The sequence below is a fragment of the Harpia harpyja genome, chromosome 3 (assembly GCF_026419915.1).
Source record: "Harpia harpyja isolate bHarHar1 chromosome 3, bHarHar1 primary haplotype, whole genome shotgun sequence".
NCBI lineage: Eukaryota > Metazoa > Chordata > Aves > Accipitriformes > Accipitridae > Harpia > Harpia harpyja.
Window position 1 is genome coordinate 56,213,267 of NC_068942.1, and position 19,741 is coordinate 56,233,007.

A 19,741-nucleotide genomic window follows, 5' to 3' on the forward strand; every position below is an offset into this window, starting at 1 on the left:
AGAAGCATTTATTAAACAGAATGAACAAATTTATTTTCTGTATGGTATCTTGACAAATACATTAGCTTGCCTATTTAACATGGAGTGCTTTGCCAAGAGTATCAGCATCTGCTTGGTACATACACAACTCCCTCTGGTTCAAATTGTCTTCAACAACTAAAAATCCATGTTAAAGGAACTGTGAGTTCTGCTGATAGCAGCAAATTGATACACAATATTAACTGACATCTGCTTTCTGTATATTGTAGGATTTAAGTCCCTCTCCTCACTATTAAAAATAATCATTAACTACAACCACTTACTGATAAACCTTTAATATGTCTTTGAATGATTGGCACTTTTGCATCCGGAATGGTAGTATTAACTGTTGAGTGAAAAATCAAACTGAGTTACTATAACTACTAGAGTTTTCATTCTGGAGATGCAAGTAACAATGATTCTGTATGTGTTGATACTGAATGTCTACCACATTGCAGATGCCTAAAACATGACACTGAGATGTCCCTCTATTAGACATGTAGTGCAAGTTGATTTCTAGTCTCTTCAGCCACATTTTCAGCATGTTGAAATCAGGATGAGTTGGCAATTGAAGAACCCGTGAAATACAAGAATGCTAGTTAGCTTACTCTCTAGCCCTACAATTTCAAACAGATCAGTTACAAAGGTGAACAACAACCCCAGCCTTCCTATAAACTACCAGTATAAGAACCCAGCATTTTTAATCAGCTGAACAGCTGATCCCCCACCAAGTACCATACAACTGTAGTTACTTTCATCTTTGCTAGTTCTATAAACAGGGACAGCATTCTGCTAGTTCAAATTCTGCTCTAGATGTTTCCTAGAACTGTCAAGTTACTCAGCTACAACTAATCTGAACTAGCATTCACATACCTGGAAAGATCAGCATTTGGTCATATCTTAAGATCAAGTCTAATAAACTCCTGGTTATAACATTTATAATCTATAGCTTGGCAGCTTGTAACAGCTATCTAGACAAGGTTTGATCCTTTGCAAACTTCAGACCTTCCCTAGAGCTTAGGGAAGAACAGCCTCCACTGTTCTTGCCCACCATGCAACCGGACAACATACACTCCTCCCAACACAGAAGGTAGTTATAACAATCAAAGGTGCTGTTTTAACGTGTTAGCTTTTCTAGTTAGCCTGTTACTGCTCTCAAAGTAGAAAGTGAATAACTGTCACAAGGCATTCTCACAGTTCAGAATAAACACCATAAGTTTCTATTATGATTCATTTGAAAGTATAAGGCCTGAGCCTGCCAACAGAAAGGTCTTACAGCAAAATTCATTAAAAGTTTTAACAAGATGTTTCCATTCTTACCTATAGCAAGATACGTATTGTTACGCAAATCTTGTAACAAGTAGTATCTAGCAAACCCCAATGTCCTCAAGAGTCTTGGTGATGTCTTTATAGCTTCTTGCAGGCCTAATCATCTTCCTGCACACATTCATTACAGAAGTGAGTTGTAGCTAGCAATTAAAAACAATTACATTAATATTGAGTTTACGCACAACAAGCTAAAACAAATTTCCTTCTCTGGCCAGTACAGATGACCTTAGCTGTAAAATTATTCTGACACAAAAAATAGCTTCTAATTTTAGGGAGGTAGGAGAAACTGTTTAACTATGTAGAAGTTCTCTCTTCTACATATCATTCCTACAGAGGAACTAAGCCTCCACTGAATGCTGTTAATGAAGGCTGTTGGTTCACATGCTAATGGCTTCCTCAGAAGAATACAAAAGCAATTGCTGCCTCACAGTTCAGAGTGAATAGGGAAAGGTAGCAGTTGGGCATTCATGTTAGGTGACACAAAACGCGTTAGACTAAGAAACTAATTTAGTCTTGGTCAGGCTTTCACTCTGTTCTCAAAACATGCCTCTGGTCTTCCATATGTGCTGTTTTGGTAATTGAAATAATTTGCTGAAAACTTTTGAGTAGACAGTTTTTTACAATGTGGACATTAATACCTTGGTATAGAATAAATTTCATACCAAGATACAAGGATAGTGTTAAGTTATTTTGATGAACTTTTTATTATATATTTTGAAATTGTGCTGCCTGCACACTGCTATAATTTACAAGCTACATACAAAGCTGAACCAAGAAACTGAATCCACACACAAAGGATTTTTAAGGTAGATACCCAGATTTGAATGTGCTCTACATCTTCTGTATCATCACCTGAAATTTACCTGAAAAGAAAAAGCAAAGTCAGATCACAGTATCACCCACCATTAGAATTATTTTTCCAAGTAATTATTTTCTTGTAATCATTTTGTTAAAAGGAATAGCAAGGAACATTTCAATCTTACAGTTTAGTTGTGAACAATCTAGCCATTATTTAAATTTAGCATTTAAATTTAACTCCAGCTGAACAGCTTTTTCTTTTCTTTTTTTCTTTAAGTCGATCCATGTCCCACATCACAACAGTTTTGTCAGCTAAATTTAAAATCTGTGCAAAGTCTATGGAAATTTCTAAATCCACCTTAAGCAGCTTGGGTAGTTACAATGGACTTCACTTACTAACTTTCTTAATGACTTCTGTAGAGAAAGAGCATATATGTAGTTATTTTTATCTTCCCTTGTTCAGATAGCCTTCTGAACATACATCCTTATGCATCTGACACTTCCAAATGTAAATAGAACTTTTTAGTTTTGCTTTCTACTCGGTATCATAGAGGCTCACCCTTTGTCAGTATTTTCTAAACAATAAGCATTTAGTGACAAGCCATACCCTGACTCCTATGGCCCAGCAGCTTCAAACTAATCCCATGTTGATAAATGCTTATACAGTGATGAAGTCAGGAAGGAAAGTTACCAAGTAAGCTAATCATTGAATACTCCAAGAACTACTTACATGCAGGCATTGATGAAACTTCAGCTGTTACAATACTCTTTATTCCCAAATTCGATAGGCCTCCTCTGATTAGTCCACAGGTAAATGCTAAATACTAAATATAAAGTTGCACTTTAAATAAGTGTCAAGGGTGAAGCTAAAGGGTTGCTAAAGATTGAAACTAAGTACTCGAGAACAAGACTTAACACTTGGACAATACAAAACTATGGAGGTTTTGTTCCTGTGCTTGAGAGACTCGTCTCTAACAAATGAAAGCTCTGATATTTGGTGCAGCAGAGCTCACAATACAGATTTCTGTTGTTAGAGGTGCTATCTTGAGTCATTTGTTTCTATTTCTATTAAACGTGTAGGAACTTAATATCCTTAAACAATTATTCCCAAGACTTGGCTGAAATTAACAGCTGGTATTAAAGTCAACGAAGGAGATACAGTCCAAGATAGCATTCTTGTACAGGCCACATCTTAGAATACAAGGGCCTGCAGTTATTTAGAGTATATGTTGCAAAACAGAAGAAACATCTCACCAAACATCAAAAAAAAAAAATCCCTAGAACAGTAGCCTGCAACTGTGATTACTAAGAAGAGCAAGAATTAAGAAACCATAAAATGGAACTGAATGCCCCATTTCTTACATCCACCTGAACCGAAGTGCTTTATAAGAGGTTCTGCAGAGGCACTGATTTTACTTACCTAAGCTATTTCCCTAACTCAGCATCTACACTCAAAACTACTTTTAATTGGTGGAAGATCTTCCTGAATGTTCATATAATCTCAGAAGCTTGTTCTAGGTAACAAATAGCAGCTTCCAAATACGTTTTGGAAATTTAAAAAACGCTTCTGAAAGCACCTGCTTTCCAAAGAGAAAGAAAGAATTTGTGTGATAGCGGCAGGTAGTGGCAGACCAGCTCCTACCATCAAGTAACTCAAACATGAGAACACAAGTTTCACGATGACTATGACCGTTTCTTGAACCATAAATCAAATCTACTGTTCCGAAACAAGGTGCATTTCTAAAAAGCACAGGTTTTGGAGACTAAACTTTAGCTGCCCTTTCAAAGAGTTTGTATCCATTCAATTACAAAATTTAAAGTTATTATTAATAGATCAAGATAATTCAAATCAAACTGGTAGATCCCAAGGATAAAACTGAAGGGTACCTTTGGTGCATGTTCTAAATACTGCTTTCCTGCAGACATTTGTGTCAAGAGACGAAATTTATTGTCTTGAAGGACATAAATACCCTGTTTAAAAAAACAAAAAGTTTTTTAGTTAAATATACAGTAACATGAAATCAACATTTTATGTAAAGGGATTTGATTTGTAGATACAATATAAATGTTCTCAGGTTGAAAAATGAAATTTTAGATTAAGACATATGTGATTTAAGTTCAAACTGTATTATTTACTTACATGAAATATCAAAACAAAAGATGCTTAATTATGAGATTACAACAGAACCCCTAGACAATAATATGATCAGTTAACTCTAAAAAATGTTTATGTACATTCTTCTTGGAAGAGTCCTTCCAGTGCTCAGAAACAATAGTTCCATATTAGAAAGTCTCTGTTAATATATCAAATGCATGCTGATTTTTTTCATTCAAATTTTAATCTTCACTTGGTATGCAAGTCACTATTTTTATTCTCAAATTCAGTGAGAATTATCTTCTTTAATAGTGATACAAGCAACACCCAGCAGATGATCAAAGTCTAGTGTTTTCTACATTACAATTTTGTGCCACAATATGCATTTTAATAAATGAAGTATGACACAGTATAGCTTAATCTACACCTGTCATTTTAATTTCTTTGCTAATGGCTGTGCCACTTTGGAACTTCATAACCCTTGAAGTTAAATTAAGGCTGCATATACAATTGAGATCTCAGCTCAATACGGCAGCTTTCTTTGAATTCAAAAACAGATTTCTAAGGTAATTATTATCTGTTAAAGCTATAACTTGATAAACAGCTCACTGAAAAATCAAACCTATTTTACTTGGCACAATCCTTGTACAAATTCTCTTGTTCCTACTTTGGTACAACAGGAAAATGGCCATAAGAAAACCAAGTCATTCAAAAGGAAAAAGATTTTTTACTCTAGTAAAATGGGTCCTTAAGTTATTTTGATCTTGCTTTAAGAATTGTGGCCGTTGATATAGGAAAGGACATAGATACAACACAATGTCACCAACATGCAAATTTGGGAAGTTTTTCAGCTGTTTCTTATACAAGTATGTTCAGTAGAGTCCAACTAAGTGTCTCAACTGCCGAAAACTGTAAATATTTTTCAAAATAAAAAAATTACTTCAAGGCAGCCATTCTATTTAAATAGCCATTAAGACAGCAATATCACTTTCTCACACTAGTTTTCTACTAAAATTTATTGGGAGATACATTAAAAAGTTCCTGTTTAAATGTTAATCAACTGTAACCATTACTGTCTTGTCAGTTCGTAACTCTGCAACGGCACATATGAAAGTCAAAGCATTTAGTCTTTTCAAACAGGATGGCAATAAAGACATAACAAGCAATTATCAAATTGTATTCTGAAGGCACATGCTAACATGAACCTTAAAAATCTGCTTTTTAAACATAACAAATAAAGAACATTTGGGGTTTCTTATCAGGTAATTAATTCTAGACCAAGAAAAAACAAAAAATGCACTAGTAACTTGAAACTATTTCTGATTTTGTAAGTTAAATCTTATTCTACAGCATTAGTACCTGATGATTAGTCCTTAGGTTATCTATTTGTTTTTTGAAAACAGTTGTCCAAAAATCTTTGCAAATGAACTTCATAATATCTAATTCATCCTTGAACCTGGCAGTATCTTTTGTAAACCTAAGAGATAAGTGAGAAAGATATCAATAATGAAGATACACACAACTTGACCGATTAAACAGAAAAAGAAAACACAAAAAAATGGTACTATGCAACATTATTTTTGAGGCTGTTACGGAAATTAGTTTTCCAACCATTGTACAGTATCATTCTAGCATCACTCTGCATTCAAGTATTTTAACTGAAGAGCAACACAGTATTATCTTAATACCTGCAACATGACAGCAGAATAAATGGGTTTAATTGTATGATTATTAAAGACAGTTTACGTACAGAAAGGTGCAAAGCACTTCATCAGTTTTCTCTTTAACTAAATGTCTAACTAGAAGATAAACAAAAAGTTCACACCTATACTACTGCTTGGAAAGAGTCCTTCAAATACGCAAAAAAGCACTAACACAGGAACAAACATGTAAAACTTGTTCCTGTTTCCCAAAAAGGGATCCCTTTCTCTTGCTTATTTCAGAGTTCTCTCCCTTCATCCTCCTTGAGGGTCTTTATCTGGCACTAAAGCACCACTTTGTTCAACGAAAGCATGACTTCAGAAGCTCAAGAGTCTCCACGCACCTCGGAATGAGGGCGCTGAAGTTGGATGTGCAGCAAGTCATCGTGCATCCCCAAAGAGCCTGGGGAAACAAGGAACTTGTGCTCGGTCGTCAAGTTCCAAGAACCGACAGTGCTTTAGAAAAATGAAATAGAGTAGCCAATCACAAAATTATGTTTAAGAAACAAATTAGAAAATCATGAAACGTACCAGAAGTAGGAAGCATAAAGTAGGTCTATGAAAAGTGCAATTAAAAAGGATTATAACTATTAAAAGTAACCGTATACGCTGACTCAGTTTTCATGATTGAAAGCACTTTCCCAAATACGTAGTCCAAAACTGTCCTGTGTTATTCAAACACAGGCCCCAGCAAGAACGAGATGCCAAAAGAGAGGATGCCAGAACGCCTAATAAGAGGAACACATCCGCAGCATAATCCCCTATCCGCTCAGAGCAGCGAGCAGCTTTCCCCCGACCGAGCGAACGCTCCTGGCCCCAGCAGGCCGGGAAGGAGGGGGCGTGGGCCCTCGCCGGCCAGACGCAGGGGAAAACCCCCGAGGAGCAGCGACGCCTGCCGACCCTGGGAGCAGGAAAAGGAGCGCTGCAATGGGCGAAGCTGAGGCGAGGACTCACCTCTCGATCAGCCCCTGCCCGACGCGGAAGCCCATGCTCTCCAGCTTGGTGGTGCACCGGCCGTTCTCCTGCAAGACACGAGACGCCGCCGCAGCGTTAGCCCCAGCCGCTGCCGGGCGGCCCCCCAGCGCGGCCCCGGCCCCACTCACCCCTTCGCCCTGCTCGGCGGCGCGGTACAGCCCCGCCACCATCTCGTTGTGCAGCAGCAGGAAGAGCGCCTCGTCCGCCATCTCCGCTTCGCAGCGGGGCTTCCCGGCGCCGCGGCAACCGCCAGCTGCCGCCGGGGCCCGCCGCCGCCGCCGCACCGCCCCTTCCGGCTGGGCCGAGGGCGAGGGCGCTCGCCGCGGCCGGGCCCTGTCAGCCTCTGATGCTGCCGACCGAGGCGAAGCAGCCCAGCAGCGGCGGCCCGGCTGGCTCTCCCCGTCGGGGAACCGCTCGGCGTTCCCGCCCGCCGCTGCCGGGGGAAGGCCTCCCGCGGCTGGTCTGGCGCCGGCCAAAGGCTCTCCTGAGGCGGGAAAGGGCCTCTCACGTTAGCGCTTTCCGGAGCCCGCTGCGTCGGGCGGTGGCCGCGAACCGGGCCCGCAGGACGGAGTGCCGTGAAGGGGGTGGGAGCTGGGGGGAGGGGAGCCGAACGCCTCTCTTCCCTGCGGAGCTGCACCCCCTCTTACTACTGGAGTTGGGGGGGGGGGTGTGCATGGGTTTTTAATTGCCTTCAGAACGTCACTCGTTTATTCGCCTTCCGTTTCCTGCCACTGCGAACCGGCAACGGGCTCCGCGCCTGCAGGCTCGCCCCAGCCTCTCCGCAGAAACGGCACCGGCTGCCCGGCGGGCAAGAGTGCGGTTAAACACCTCGCCACCCCAGGCGTCAGGAGTAGCGTCCGGTAACGGAGTTTTACAGCCGCTAAACGGAAAGCCAGCTGGCCAAGCCCAGGCTACGCTTCGGGTGACGGGCGCAGGCCCTGCAACGCCCGCCAGCGCCGGGCCGCCCCTGAGGCCGCCGCCGCCACCCTCCGGCACCGGCCTGCGCGCCCGCCCTCAGTAACGTCCCCGCCTATTGGCTCGCCTGGCACAGCGGCCTTTGTAGTGGAGCGGTGATTGGCCCCCGCTCGAGCCGCCGGCATGCTGGCTTGTCGGCCCCATGGAGAGTGGGAAAGTAGGATGCGTCCTAGGAGGGTGGGGATAAGCGTCCTCGAAATGGCTTTCTGATTGGGCCGCGGGAAACTGACGCATGAGTTCTCGTTAGCTCTAAGCGATGTCACTCCGGCGGTCCCTTTGGTGATTCGTAGAGCTGGCAGGCAGAGGCTTCCAGTAGTTGGTCGGTCGGGATGCCAGTCTGCCTCTGGGCCCTGTGATTGGTGGGCGCCTTCAGCGAGCCTTTCCCGCGGGGCGTGCCCTTTCCTCTCGTGCCCGATTATTGGCGGTCGGAGGGGAGCGCCGAGGGGCTATTGGCTGCGCTGTCCCGGCCCGCAGTTGCCGGAGGGGTGGGCCGCCAGGCGGGCCGCGCGGCGCGGGGGCGGGGTCTACCCCCCCCCCCAACCATTACCCAGCGGTGCCTTGCGCTGGGCCCTAGCTAGGCCGCGCTGCGGGCGGGATGGCGGTGGCAGTGCGCGCGCTGCAGGAGCAGCTGGAGAAAGCCAAGGAAAGCCTCAAGCACGTGGACGAGAATATCCGCAAGCTCACGGGACGGGACCCCAACGACGTGAGGTGAGGCAGGGGGGCCGCCAGCGGGAGCAACGGCCCGGCGGGGGGAAGGGGGGAGGCGTGAGGAGCGGCCAGGCCCGCGGCGGGGAGGGGGGAGAGGGTGAGGGGACCGGCGTGCGCCGCGCTGTTCTCCCGGGGCGGGGGTTTGGTGCATGAGGGGCCCAAGGGGCGGTCGGCGAGGAGCTGCCCGTGGGCCGCCGCCTCCGCGCCCTTCTGCGGGCCATCGCCGCTCATCAGGCGCAGCGCGGGGATGGGGGTGGGGGGGTGGTTTGCTGGCGGCGTCTGCCCGTCGTGGCGGGGGGGGGGGGGACACGACCGTGCGGTGCGTGAGGGAATGGTGATGGCCGCGGGCACGTCTGGCTGGGCGAGCTGCAGCGCCCCGGGGAGGCGAGCTGCAGCGGCTGGGGGGGGGCAGGTACCGTTAACAGCGCCCGCTGTCTCTTGCAGGCCCCCTCAAAACAGACTGTTAGCCCTCACAGGCCCTGGTGGAGGTAGAGGACGTGGGAGCTTATTGCTAAGGTAAGGAGCCGCAGAAACGGGCAGGGGGGGTTCTTCCGCCCTTTACGCTCGCATTGGTTTGCTGTCCTTACACCGGGGTGTTTGATATTTCTCGTCGGACCCCGTTGCTCATCATACTGCTGTTTCAGTAGGCAGGCACCACAGCTGGCCTACAGGACATATGGGGTTTTATGTCACAGCCTGACACTTGAAGTACCTTCTCATTCTGAGTTACAACAGATTTAAACTGGTGGTTTTCCCTAACCCTTTCAGCCATTAGCCTGAAAAATAAGGGGGGGGCATCAAAGTTAAGGGAGGTGTTGTGTGGTATCTGGGACTTTATCTCTTTGACATCGTCCAAAATCGGTCTCTCGGTAATTAAGAAGCTGGTAGGTTTTCCAGGAAGAATAGAAAGAGTTGAAGTCAACAGGAGTTTTAAAACACACGTAGGTAAAACCACTAGTGTTTTGTTGTGGGTTTTCCTACACCACCACCCCCATCTCAAGTAGAATGAAAAGGCCAATTTTTTTTCAGTAGTTCTTTTTTAATGGAGCATGTAGTGGATTTTTTGTCAAATTTCACTATTAAATTGCTGATTAAGACGTGCAATACATCTTGAAAATTACTGCAAATATGAACACTTGCACATAATGGGGCTCCTTGTTTGAGTGTAGCTGCTCAATTGAATAAGTGCAGAAATTCAATTTTAAATTAGTTGGTCCACAAGTAGTATGTTTAAACACTTTATTGCAGTAGTAAGAGTAAATGATGATAGAGCTGCTGTAAAATTTATTGTTATGTCATGACCACAAAGCCAAAATACAGTTTGATTATGCAGGCTTAAGTTGGACCTGGGCCTAGCCTACCTTGTTCTGAGATCACAAGTGTTTTCTTTTTAGGCGTGGATTCTCGGATAGTGGAGGAGGACCCCCAGCCAAACAGAGGGATCTTGAAGGGGCAGCCAGTAGGTGGGTGCAAAAACTGATGCAGAGAACTTGATTTATCAGAATGAGAATTTATAACGGTAAATTTAAAATACTTAGATTCAATAACTGTTAATAACTGATTACTTTCGCTGTCTTCTTCAGAGATTATATATCCAAGACTGGTTGGAAATATATTTGGATGATAGCAGTTGACTGTGGTGAAATTTTTTTTTTCTTTTTCATACCTTATAGCAATATAAAGATTATAGCAGTAATATAAAGGTATAGCAATGCAAAGATTCTTGGAATTTTCTGTTTTACTTAGTTTACAGTCTGCTATATTATATTCTGCTTAGTAGCCCAGATTTGTTTTACAGTAGACACAACTTGAATTATGATTGAGATCTCCTGTTAAATAAATCGGATGCGTACAGTGTGACAATAGACTCAGATTTTGAGCTTTCACTTCTGGATGCAGATCCGTCAGATGTGACTGATTATAGTGAGCTTCATTCTATAGGCACTTGCATGCAATGGTAGTCCTTGACTAAAGCAAGGCTTGCCTTTGAATTTTGGAGTTAACACAAAATGAATACTGTGAACAGCTTTACCAGTGGTAAAGTGCTGTGCCACAAAGCTGAAGGTGAAAGCCGAAAATAACTTTTAACACATTGCCTAGTTCTTTGTTAAAGCCTCAGTTCATCCAAGTTCTCAGGTCCTAGGTGCTCTGCCCCTCCTCATCTGTTTTCTAGGTATTTGGCTAGGTAACTTAAAGAGCATTTCCCATTTGCAAAATCATACCAACCTTTGTATCTTAATGCATTTAAATCCGTCTCGCGATCCCCTTATACCAGTAGCCATTTTGGAGATTCTGGAAAAAGAAAAGTGCAAACATTAAAAACAAGAAACAAATTCCAAAGGTATTCTGAAAAGTCAAATATGGTAGTAATGTGGGCTCTTCTGGTTTACTTTACTGTGCAAGTTGTATTAAAACTCAAACTGTTTCCTCTCACTGCTTTTTACCAACAGTAGATTATGTTTGTAAAATGCTACTTACTGGTCATTGGAACAGTGGGGAGATTTTTACTGGAAGCGTTGGTTCTTCTGACTAGACATGCTGACTTGTATTTTTCTGGTGTTAGAACAGATGCTGTCCTAAATATATGTTCTCTAGTGACCACTAATGCTTTTTCTTCCTCAGGCTGGGTGGAGAACGTCGGACAAGAAGAGAATCACGCCAAGAAAGCGACGCAGAGGATGATGACATTAAAAAGGTAATACATGATAAATGGAGCTGTGCAGGAAGAAGCTTATCTGGAACATGAACAAAGTAGTTTGTTTTTCTTCATTGTAGCCAGCGTTGCCATCTTCTGTTGTTGCTACCTCCAAAGAGCGAACACGTCGAGACCTTATACAAGATCAAAATATGGATGAGAAAGGAAAACAAAGGTATACAGAAATCTCTTTTAAGTGCTAACGTGGTACTTCCATGTGCTAGCATAGGAATTAGCTTTAGATTTAAAAAGTATTATACAGATGCGATTATGTATCAAAGATGATGTTGAAGAGGTACCATAATGTATAAAACTGATTTTAAAAACTATTCTCTTAAATACTTCACAACAGTAACAACACATCGTTCACACACAACAGGGGTTCTGCTTCTCAGGCCACCTACAGGAATACGTTTGCTAGTGCTGTTGTAACTGATTATCTTTGAGTAAGACAGAAATATATATAGCTTCATTGGTTACTTAACATTTTGGACTGTTACAACTGTCTTGGTACATCATTTATTTTGTTGGTTGAAGGAGGCTTTTGGGTGTGGGTTTTTCCCTTTTTTTTAACGCAGTAGTTCATCATGAGTTTCTTTTATTACTTTCAGACTCATTATTGTATGTACAGTCTGACCTTCCTTTTGCCTGCTGCTTTTTAGATTCTTCCTATGTATATCTCCTTTTTCCTATATTTTATTTGTGCCAGGGTGGCGCATAAAAGTTATTGCAGAGGTGCAGTTCTGTTGGGAAGAGGTGTCGGAAAAACAAATTTGCAACTGTGTCCAACCTCTTGGACTCCATCCACTTCAGTCTGCAGCTCACCTGGTGCAATAAAAACCCATACCTCAAATAAATAGAAGAATGGGAGCTGGAATAAGGAACTATAGAGAGCTTCTTTGATAAGGACCACAGATCAATTAGCACAGAAAAGGCACTTTGCTTACTATTTCTACAGTTACAACACCACTAACAGGCAGCTGTTGCTTCCATCACCAGTTTCCAACTGCTTTCCTCACTGAAACACTTTAAAAATTCTTAGTGGACTTCCTAGAGCTTCAGGCACTAAAAGTTTGTTTCATCAGAATTGTAGTTCTACTGCTTTGCACTTCACTAGTCTTCTGGGGAGAAGAGAAAACCAGTATTGATATCTATGTGACTTGTGGTGGAAAGAGGCTCTTTAAGGGGACAGCATCCATTGAACTCTTGATTTTGCTTAGTGTCTTCTGGGTTGTCATTCATATACTAATACACTTTCAGTACTCTCTAGCTCTCAATTCTTTATTTGTTCCTATTTCTACTGTTTAATATACTTTTACCTTTCCGTGTCAGGTTTGTGCCACTGCAGTAGAGTGGTACTGAGTGAAGACAGTAGCATTTCCTTTTTCTCTTAATTGGGTAAAAGTTCAAGGCAAGTAAGAGAGTCTGCCTCTTGCTGTAAAAGTTTAATTTGGGATTAAATAGAAAGAAAGAAAAGGTGAAATTCAAGAGATTATTTTTTGTTCAGAAGAAGGGAATTCCTTGAAGAATTTTACTTATTTAAGTTTTCTCAAAAAAACACTTAATTGGGTGAGAGCAATTCTGGTTTCATCTCATAGTACAGTGTCTTACTGTAGAAGATACTCTTAGGCAAGCTGTGACAGATAAGCTTTCACTCCCCTGTGGCTCCATTTCTCCTTAATCCTCTGAGTGGGGCAGGGGGGGTATGTTTTTCAGAAAGCCCTATGACCTTGCAGTTCACTACCTTATTGATAGCTCACACTGTATTTACTCAACCTTTTCTTTAGTACTCTCTGCTTTTGGATTTATTTTAATATTTCATTGTGTCATTATTTCCGGATGTAAAATGTGCAGGCTTCCAATTTTCCCACTGCTAACTGTGCTGTGTTATGGATAAGAGCTGTGTCTTACTCTTAAGCAAAATATGATATGTGACTGTAAATTATGTCCTTGACTGTTGGCACAGTCAATATGTGTTCTATTGCTGATGGCCTTGAGTAATACTGAGCTTTTAAAAATAAACATCTCTGAGGTGCAAGGTTTCTCTGATTGTTTATGCAAATAAATATCTCGGTACTTGAACTGAATCTCAAACTTATTTTTGTTTTTTTTCAGGAATCGACGTATATTTGGCTTGTTGATGGGCACTCTTCAAAAATTTAAACAGGAGTCCACAGTTGCTACTGAGAGGGTACTTATTTTTAGTTCTATCAGATTGTAAATAATAAAGCAAAATTGTATGGTTAAGCTGCTTCAAATAGGAATGAAAATTCCCCACAGTGTAGGTTGCAGGTGCAACAAATTGGTAAGAGTGCATGTGGGTTTTTGGTTTAGTTTAGTGGAATTATGGTGGGAGGCAGGAAAGGGATTCTTAACAATTTCATGACTTTATAACACTATTTCTGACCAATGCAGAAGGAAAAAGGCAATGTTTTGTTCATCTTTTTTAATTGCTGTACATTTTAAAAACATGTAAAAAGTTATCTTTTTTTTTCTTGTTTACGTTATTTGGGAATCATTTCAAAGTAAATGGAATTTAATCAGATATCTATTTAATAGGTCACAGGCTACTTCTGTAATAATGGTGATTTAGTATTGCTGAAGCAGTGCCCACCCTGAAGTGTTCCAGACATTTAAATTATAACCAAGTATACGGAAATGTATGGCTGTATTATGCCATCTGTTTGACTACAAGTGGCTTCCCCCTCCCTGTATAAATAACAAGAATTCCTGTTTTTTGATAAATGGATATGTGATTGTACTGAAGTGAAGGCTTTGCATAGCTTAGTGGTAACTTCAAAAAACTTGTGTATAGGATGGTGGTAACTTTATTCCTAGTATGCCCTTTTAAATTGTGGAGGGTATGGTATTTGTTTACTGTTGCCCTAAATGGGTTATTCAGTTAATACTAATAACCTTGAGATTAAAAACAGCGTTGGAAAGTTCTACTTTCAGCAGTCTGGTGGAAGCAGATATGAAGTCTTTAAACTTAAAACCTTTTCTGTGTAGTGTTAGCATAGCTGGCATGCAGTGTTGGTATTGATTACTTTCAGATTCAGTATTTGGATATCCTGCTGTTCTATGTAACTTGTCATGTAGCACATGAGAAAGGACCAAAGTTCTCTGTTGCCTGCTTGCCTTTAGAACAAGAAACTATTGATTAGGATGGTCTAGAAACATGGGAGTCCTTGTTTCAAATAGTATATGTTTGCATGAAGAGAGTTTGAGGAGTTTCTGCGCTCTGCAACATTTTTTTCTGAGAATTTGTATAGGCATTGTTGTCTTCATACATAAAAATTTACTATAAATCAAAGTAGAGGCCTGAGGAGTTTTATGACACAGCTATTTTGTTGTCCAGGTACTGAATTGTATTTTCATATTAGACAGCTATTGTACAATCTGAACACATGGCTGTCTAGGACATATAAACAGGGCATTCCTGGATTATAGTAAAGTATGTAATAGCGATGTGAATACTTCCAGTATATTCAATGTAATTTGTTTTGTTGGTCACAAACACCAGTCTGCAGTCCTTCATTTGTTTCTGGGGGAGTTGACCTTTTTCCCTCCCAAGTGGAATACCTGAAATCTATTTCTTTTTTTCTGCCACTGGTAAAAAAAAAAAAACAAACCATGTTTAAGCTTGTGTTGAAAATTGAGATCCAAATTGAATGATAGGAAAGCAGACAGAAATCCACAGGGGCCCATAATTTTATAGTTAACCCACAAAAAATTAGGTGCCAGCAAGCAATGACACTCTTTCCTTCCATTACCTGTAATTTAGGAGAGAGTTCTTGATGTGTTTTTAGGAATGCCTTTAATGGTGTAAATAATTCGAAATTTTAATTGGACCAAACTAGAACACTTTCTTGATTTAGAAAATATATTTAGGGTCCTTCTTTATTTATCTTAGCAAAAGAGACGACAAGAAATTGAACAAAAACTTGAAGTGCAGGCAGAGGAAGAAAGAAAGCAAGTTGAAAACGAAAGGCGAGAACTGTTTGAAGAAAGACGTGCTAAACAGACAGAGCTGCGGTTACTGGAGCAAAAGGTTGAGCTTGCTCAGTTGGTGAGTTTTAATTTTGCTCTTGATCTTTCTCTTGTTTAAACTATCCTTGTGTATCTTAAGGTTATTTTCTTTCATTTCTCAGCAAGAAGAATGGAATGAACATAATGCTAAAATAATTAAATACATAAGAACTAAGACAAAACCCCACTTATTCTACATACCTGGCAGAATGTGTCCTGCTACGCAGAAGTTGATGGAAGAGTCGCAGAAAAAGATGAATGGTAAGTGGTCTTTATGATACGAAGGCCCTTGTTCTTGCCTCCATTTGATGTTTCCTGTACAAATTTCTTTTTAAGCTTCTCTGCTTAAATACATAAATTTCATGATTAGGGCAAACTGTATGTTCTTGCACTGGCTGTTCATCATAAGTGAACATTACTCTTTCAGTGACTTATTTTTATGTTGGATGTGCTTTGATTCTCTTACAAGAAGTCAAAAGAGGTGTATGCATAATCTCAGAGGTACGTGTTTAAAACATAGTCCTTTGTATTAGCTTTAATACCCAGATGTATGCCAGTGCAGCAACTTAGTTTTTGAAAAGGCAGATTCTATGGATTGAAGACCCTAAGAAATGCAGGTTTTTACGAAGGATTTGAGAAACCTTTTCTAAAGCACAGCACTAGAACTTTATGATGGTTTGGTTTTGGTTTGTTTTTTTTTTTTTTACCTTAATGTGTGTTCATTTCTGTTTCACAGGATGACTATATTTTTCTTTTGGAAAACAATTTAAAATACTGCGGTTGATGGTAGTCCTACTGTTCTCTTTTTATCAAACTGAGAATGTATTGGTTTTGGGTTTTTTTCCTTAAAAAGCTTTTTTTCATTGTGTGGGGCTGGGGGATAAGAGAAGCTAGCTCACTTGTCTGAATTGCTTACATTATTTAAGCTTTCTTAATACCTAACCAGCTTTTTGCTGATTCTTACTGTCTTTTGTTTACCTTAGGAAGTATAACCTTGTTAATACATAAATACCAGGAAATTAAGGTATTATTTTGATATACTGTTGGTTGGATTGATTTTAATGAAGTCAAAACCTCTTTTTGTTAGTTTAGATTTAGGGCTTTACTGTACTGATACTCAGCTGAGCTGACTATCCCCTTTGCCTTGTTTTCTTAAGGTAACTAGCAGTCTTTTTCATTATGCATGAGTGGCTGGCTACTTCAGAATGAATAAGGATGCAGTATTTATAAGTTAAAACAAATTGATAACTTATTAGCTCATAGTTAAGGGGAAAATAGATTTCAGTGTCCATAGATTATCTGAAACTATTATTTATGCATTTATTCTCTAGCACTCTTTGAAAGCAGGCGAAATGAATTTGCAGAGCAGATTAACAAAATGGAGGCCAGGCCCAGAAGACAATCTGTGAAGGAAAAAGAACAGCAGGAGGTGCAGAATGAAGAAAAGAAGGAAGAACAGAACAAGGAGCAGGAAGAGGGTAAGGCGGCTCAGCAGGTGGAAGAGTTGGAGACAGGTAATCAGCACAATGATGTAGAAATGGAGGAGGTAGGGGAGGAAAAGGGAAAAATAGGTTCAGGGCATAGCGATGCAGAGAAAGAACAGGAAGAGGATGAACAGAAACATGAAATGGAGATTAAAGTAGAAGAGACTACTGAGGTGAGGGAGAATGACAAGCAACAGGATGGTCAGCATGAAGAGGTCACAGTTGTAAAAGAGGAAAGTGAAAACATTCAGCCAGTGGATAATGAGCAGGATGTGGCTGAAATGAATGAGGCAGATAGTGTAGAACCTGTAGAAAATGAAAATGGCAAAGAAGTGGAACCAGAAACAGAGTGTGATGCTCAGCCAGAAAAAGTGTGTAATGTTCCTTCTCCCGAGAAGGAGAAGGGTATCAAACCGGAAATTGAAGCTGAACCTGAAGAAAAACAGGAAAAGGCACCAGAAACTCAGCCAGAACCTGTGGCTGAGGGTCTATCCCAGCCACAGTCTGTGCCACTGCCACAGTCACCTCAGTTGTCTCAGTCCACTCAGGATACAGAGCCCCAGGCAGACAAGGATGAAAATGCTGCGGTGTCTGTAAAGGTGGTTGAGGCACAGACAGAGCAGAGTCAGACACCGAGTGTAGAAATTAAGAGTAAGACTAGGAGTAGAAGCAGAGGTAGGGCAGGGAACAAAACTGGTAAGAGTCATAGCCGTAGTAGCAGCAGCAGTAGTAGCAGTAGTACTTCAAGCAGTACTAGTAGTGGAAGTAGTTCCAGCACTGGCAGCAGTAGCAGTCGGAGTAGTTCCACCAGCAGCAGCACTACAAGTGGAAGTACTAGCAGGGACAGTAGCAGCAGTAGTTCTAGCAGTAGTGAAAGTAGAAGTCGAAGCCGAGGAAGAGGGCATAACAGAGATAGAAAACGCAGAAGGAGTACGGACAGGAAGCGAAGGGATGCTTCAGGAGTAGATAGAAGTCACAAGTCCTCAAAAGGTGGGAGTAGAGATACCAAAAGCTCAAAGGATAAAAGTTCAAGATCTGACAGGAAGAGGTCTATATCAGAAAGTAGTCGGTCAGGCAAGAGAACTTCACGGAGTGAAAGAGACCGTAAATCAGACAGGAAAGACAAAAGGCGTTAACAGAAGAGACCAAGCTTCCTTAGCCTAATCTTTGCAGCAGAAGATTATTTGAGTGAAAGGATTCCTTGTAAGGAGGAAGAGAAGGCTGCCTTAAGAATTGCATGCTGTAAAAAATCTTTTGGAAAAATGCAGACTGTTTACCAGGCATTCTTGTACTTTTTACATAATTTTGTAAAAGGTTACTTACCAAAATTATGTGAAGTTCCTGAAAATGTAAAAATAAAAGATTAACACTCCTTTGCATCTTTTTTTAAATATCCTGTACTCATTAAGATCCTCTGTATATTTTAATAGGTAAACCTTTAAGTAGGTGTGATCACTTCTTCTGTATCATACACTTTTTTTTTTGTAGAAATAAATGTGCGTTTTAAGTAAATTGTTTGAGATGTCCTCTTGACAATTAAATTCCCCTTTTAGATCATATGTAGGGAGGCAGTGTTGCAGGAAACGTAAAATTTTGCTTTTCCCCTCTATTCCTTTCAAGAATGGGAATCTTAAGACCCAGTAAATGGAGTAATCTCTCCAGTGCTGGGTAGGAAGCAAAAGTAATTGATTTAGATCTATACTTTTTGTTTTCTTCTGTAATCACAAGCTCTGACTCAATTCTATCTTCCAGTTTTATAAAACTTTTTCCTATCCATAGGCAAGCAGTGATTAAATGGGAATGTTAACACTGGCCAAGATAGCTCAAGTCAGTCTGGAATACCACTCTTACCTGCCTTCTGCAGGTGCTTTGATAATACTTACATCTCTGTTCTGGAGACAGTTAATCTGTTTAATGATGTTCCTTGCTTTGATGGCCAGTGGAGGAAAGACTTCAGCTTGCTTCTCAACCAGGATTCTCTTTATTTTAGTTGCAGACTAATCTTTGATCCCTTCATACCACTAGGAATAATTACATTGCAGTGTGGGAGTTACCTGGGACTACCTAATACTAATGTTGTGTGCGTGCAAGAATGCTTTCTGAATGTATTTAATACAACTTAAAGTGGTATGGTGTTATCTATGAAGGTGAATACTGTTTTTATATAATTTTGTATGGAAAACAATAACATCTGTTGCTCTGTTCTGTACATGTGCAAATAAATGTGGCTTTGTAGACTACTCCCAATGCCTATGATGTTTTCTCTAACACAGGTATATTATCTTAGTCTTACTACTTTTAAAGCATGAATCATAATTGCAGGTGACTACCTTAGAAGCTCTGTATCCAAAATTGTTCTTACAGGCTTTAATTAATGCCTGTTAACTGAATATGAAACATTGCTATAATCTGTGGTGTCTTGGCAGGAAGAGAATTCTCTTATCTCATATGCCAAACTGCAGACCAGGAATTCCTAGAAAGATTTTTGGAATGGAAATTACATGTAAGCTTATTTTAGTGTACAAAATGCCATATATACCCTGTTTTTCTGGAACATAGAGCAGACTTTTGCAAAAAAGTTCTAGTTTGGGAGAGTGTCAATTTTTGGATTTTTCATCTGAACTCAGAGTAGTGATGGACTTCTGTGTTAAGTGCTGAACTTCCTGGCTTAAAGAAATGTGTCTAGCAAAGGGTGAGGTGGAGTGTTCTTTCAGCACAAATTTTTTATTCTGATTCTTCAGTCCATTTGCTGCTTCAGTATCCTATCTGCCTCTGCTTCTCTACAACTGAGAATCGTCCTTAGTTCTTGTCAGTAGTCTCCAACTGTATTTCCTTCCCTTTAGAGGAATGTGGTGGTTTAATGTGCCTTCTTTTTTGAAGGACAAGCAAAAGTTCAAATGCCCTATTGAAGATGTTCAACACAACAATTTACCAC

General features: G+C 40.9%; 2 protein-coding genes across 4 annotated transcripts; one reads left to right on the top strand and one right to left on the bottom strand.

The window, feature by feature from the left end:
* Positions 1 to 1,377: 1,377 nt before the first annotated feature.
* TRAPPC6B (trafficking protein particle complex subunit 6B) lies at positions 1,378 to 7,478 on the bottom strand. Of its 3 annotated transcripts, none has more exons than XM_052782672.1 (6): positions 6,895 to 7,478; positions 5,600 to 5,717; positions 4,033 to 4,116; positions 2,876 to 2,969; positions 2,162 to 2,210; positions 1,378 to 1,487 (listed from the first exon to the last, which is right to left on the bottom strand). In XM_052782672.1, exons 1-5 carry the CDS (start codon positions 7,122 to 7,124, stop codon positions 2,179 to 2,181), a joined length of 558 nt encoding a protein of 185 aa, XP_052638632.1. In that variant the 5' UTR covers positions 7,125 to 7,478; the 3' UTR covers positions 1,378 to 1,487; positions 2,162 to 2,178. The 3 variants fall into 3 exon arrangements, with proteins under 3 accessions (XP_052638632.1, XP_052638633.1, XP_052638631.1); XM_052782673.1 differs by lacking the exon at positions 1,378 to 1,487 and having other exon boundaries at positions 2,023 to 2,210; positions 6,895 to 6,962; positions 7,044 to 7,470; XM_052782671.1 differs by lacking the exon at positions 1,378 to 1,487 and having other exon boundaries at positions 2,023 to 2,210; positions 6,895 to 7,477.
* A 936-nt stretch (positions 7,479 to 8,414) lies between these two features.
* Positions 8,415 to 19,046, top strand: PNN (pinin, desmosome associated protein). Its single transcript, XM_052782667.1, has 9 exons — positions 8,415 to 8,598; positions 9,043 to 9,114; positions 9,993 to 10,061; positions 11,221 to 11,293; positions 11,374 to 11,468; positions 13,409 to 13,484; positions 15,207 to 15,362; positions 15,445 to 15,583; positions 16,654 to 19,046. The coding sequence occupies exons 1-9, from the start codon at positions 8,486 to 8,488 to the stop codon at positions 17,940 to 17,942; spliced, it is 2,082 nt and encodes a 693-aa protein (XP_052638627.1). The 5' UTR covers positions 8,415 to 8,485; the 3' UTR covers positions 17,943 to 19,046.
* The last annotated feature ends 695 nt before the right edge of the window (positions 19,047 to 19,741 follow it).

Excerpts from the sequence above, each read along its gene's own strand:
- TRAPPC6B (XM_052782672.1), bottom strand. The coding sequence starts at position 7,124 with ATGGCGGACGAGGCGCTCTTCCTGCTGCTGCACAACGAGATGGTGGCG. Across the intron at positions 4,117-5,599 it reads ACCTAAGGACTAATCATCAG|GGTATTTATGTCCTTCAAGA; the intron begins GTACTAATGCTG and ends TTTTTTAAACAG. Across the intron at positions 2,211-2,875 it reads AGTTTCATCAATGCCTGCAT|GTAAATTTCAGGTGATGATA; the intron begins GTAAGTAGTTCT and ends TTTTCTTTTCAG.
- PNN (XM_052782667.1), top strand. The coding sequence starts at position 8,486 with ATGGCGGTGGCAGTGCGCGCGCTGCAGGAGCAGCTGGAGAAAGCCAAG. Across the intron at positions 11,294-11,373 it reads AGGATGATGACATTAAAAAG|CCAGCGTTGCCATCTTCTGT; the intron begins GTAATACATGAT and ends TCTTCATTGTAG. Across the intron at positions 13,485-15,206 it reads CCACAGTTGCTACTGAGAGG|CAAAAGAGACGACAAGAAAT; the intron begins GTACTTATTTTT and ends TATTTATCTTAG.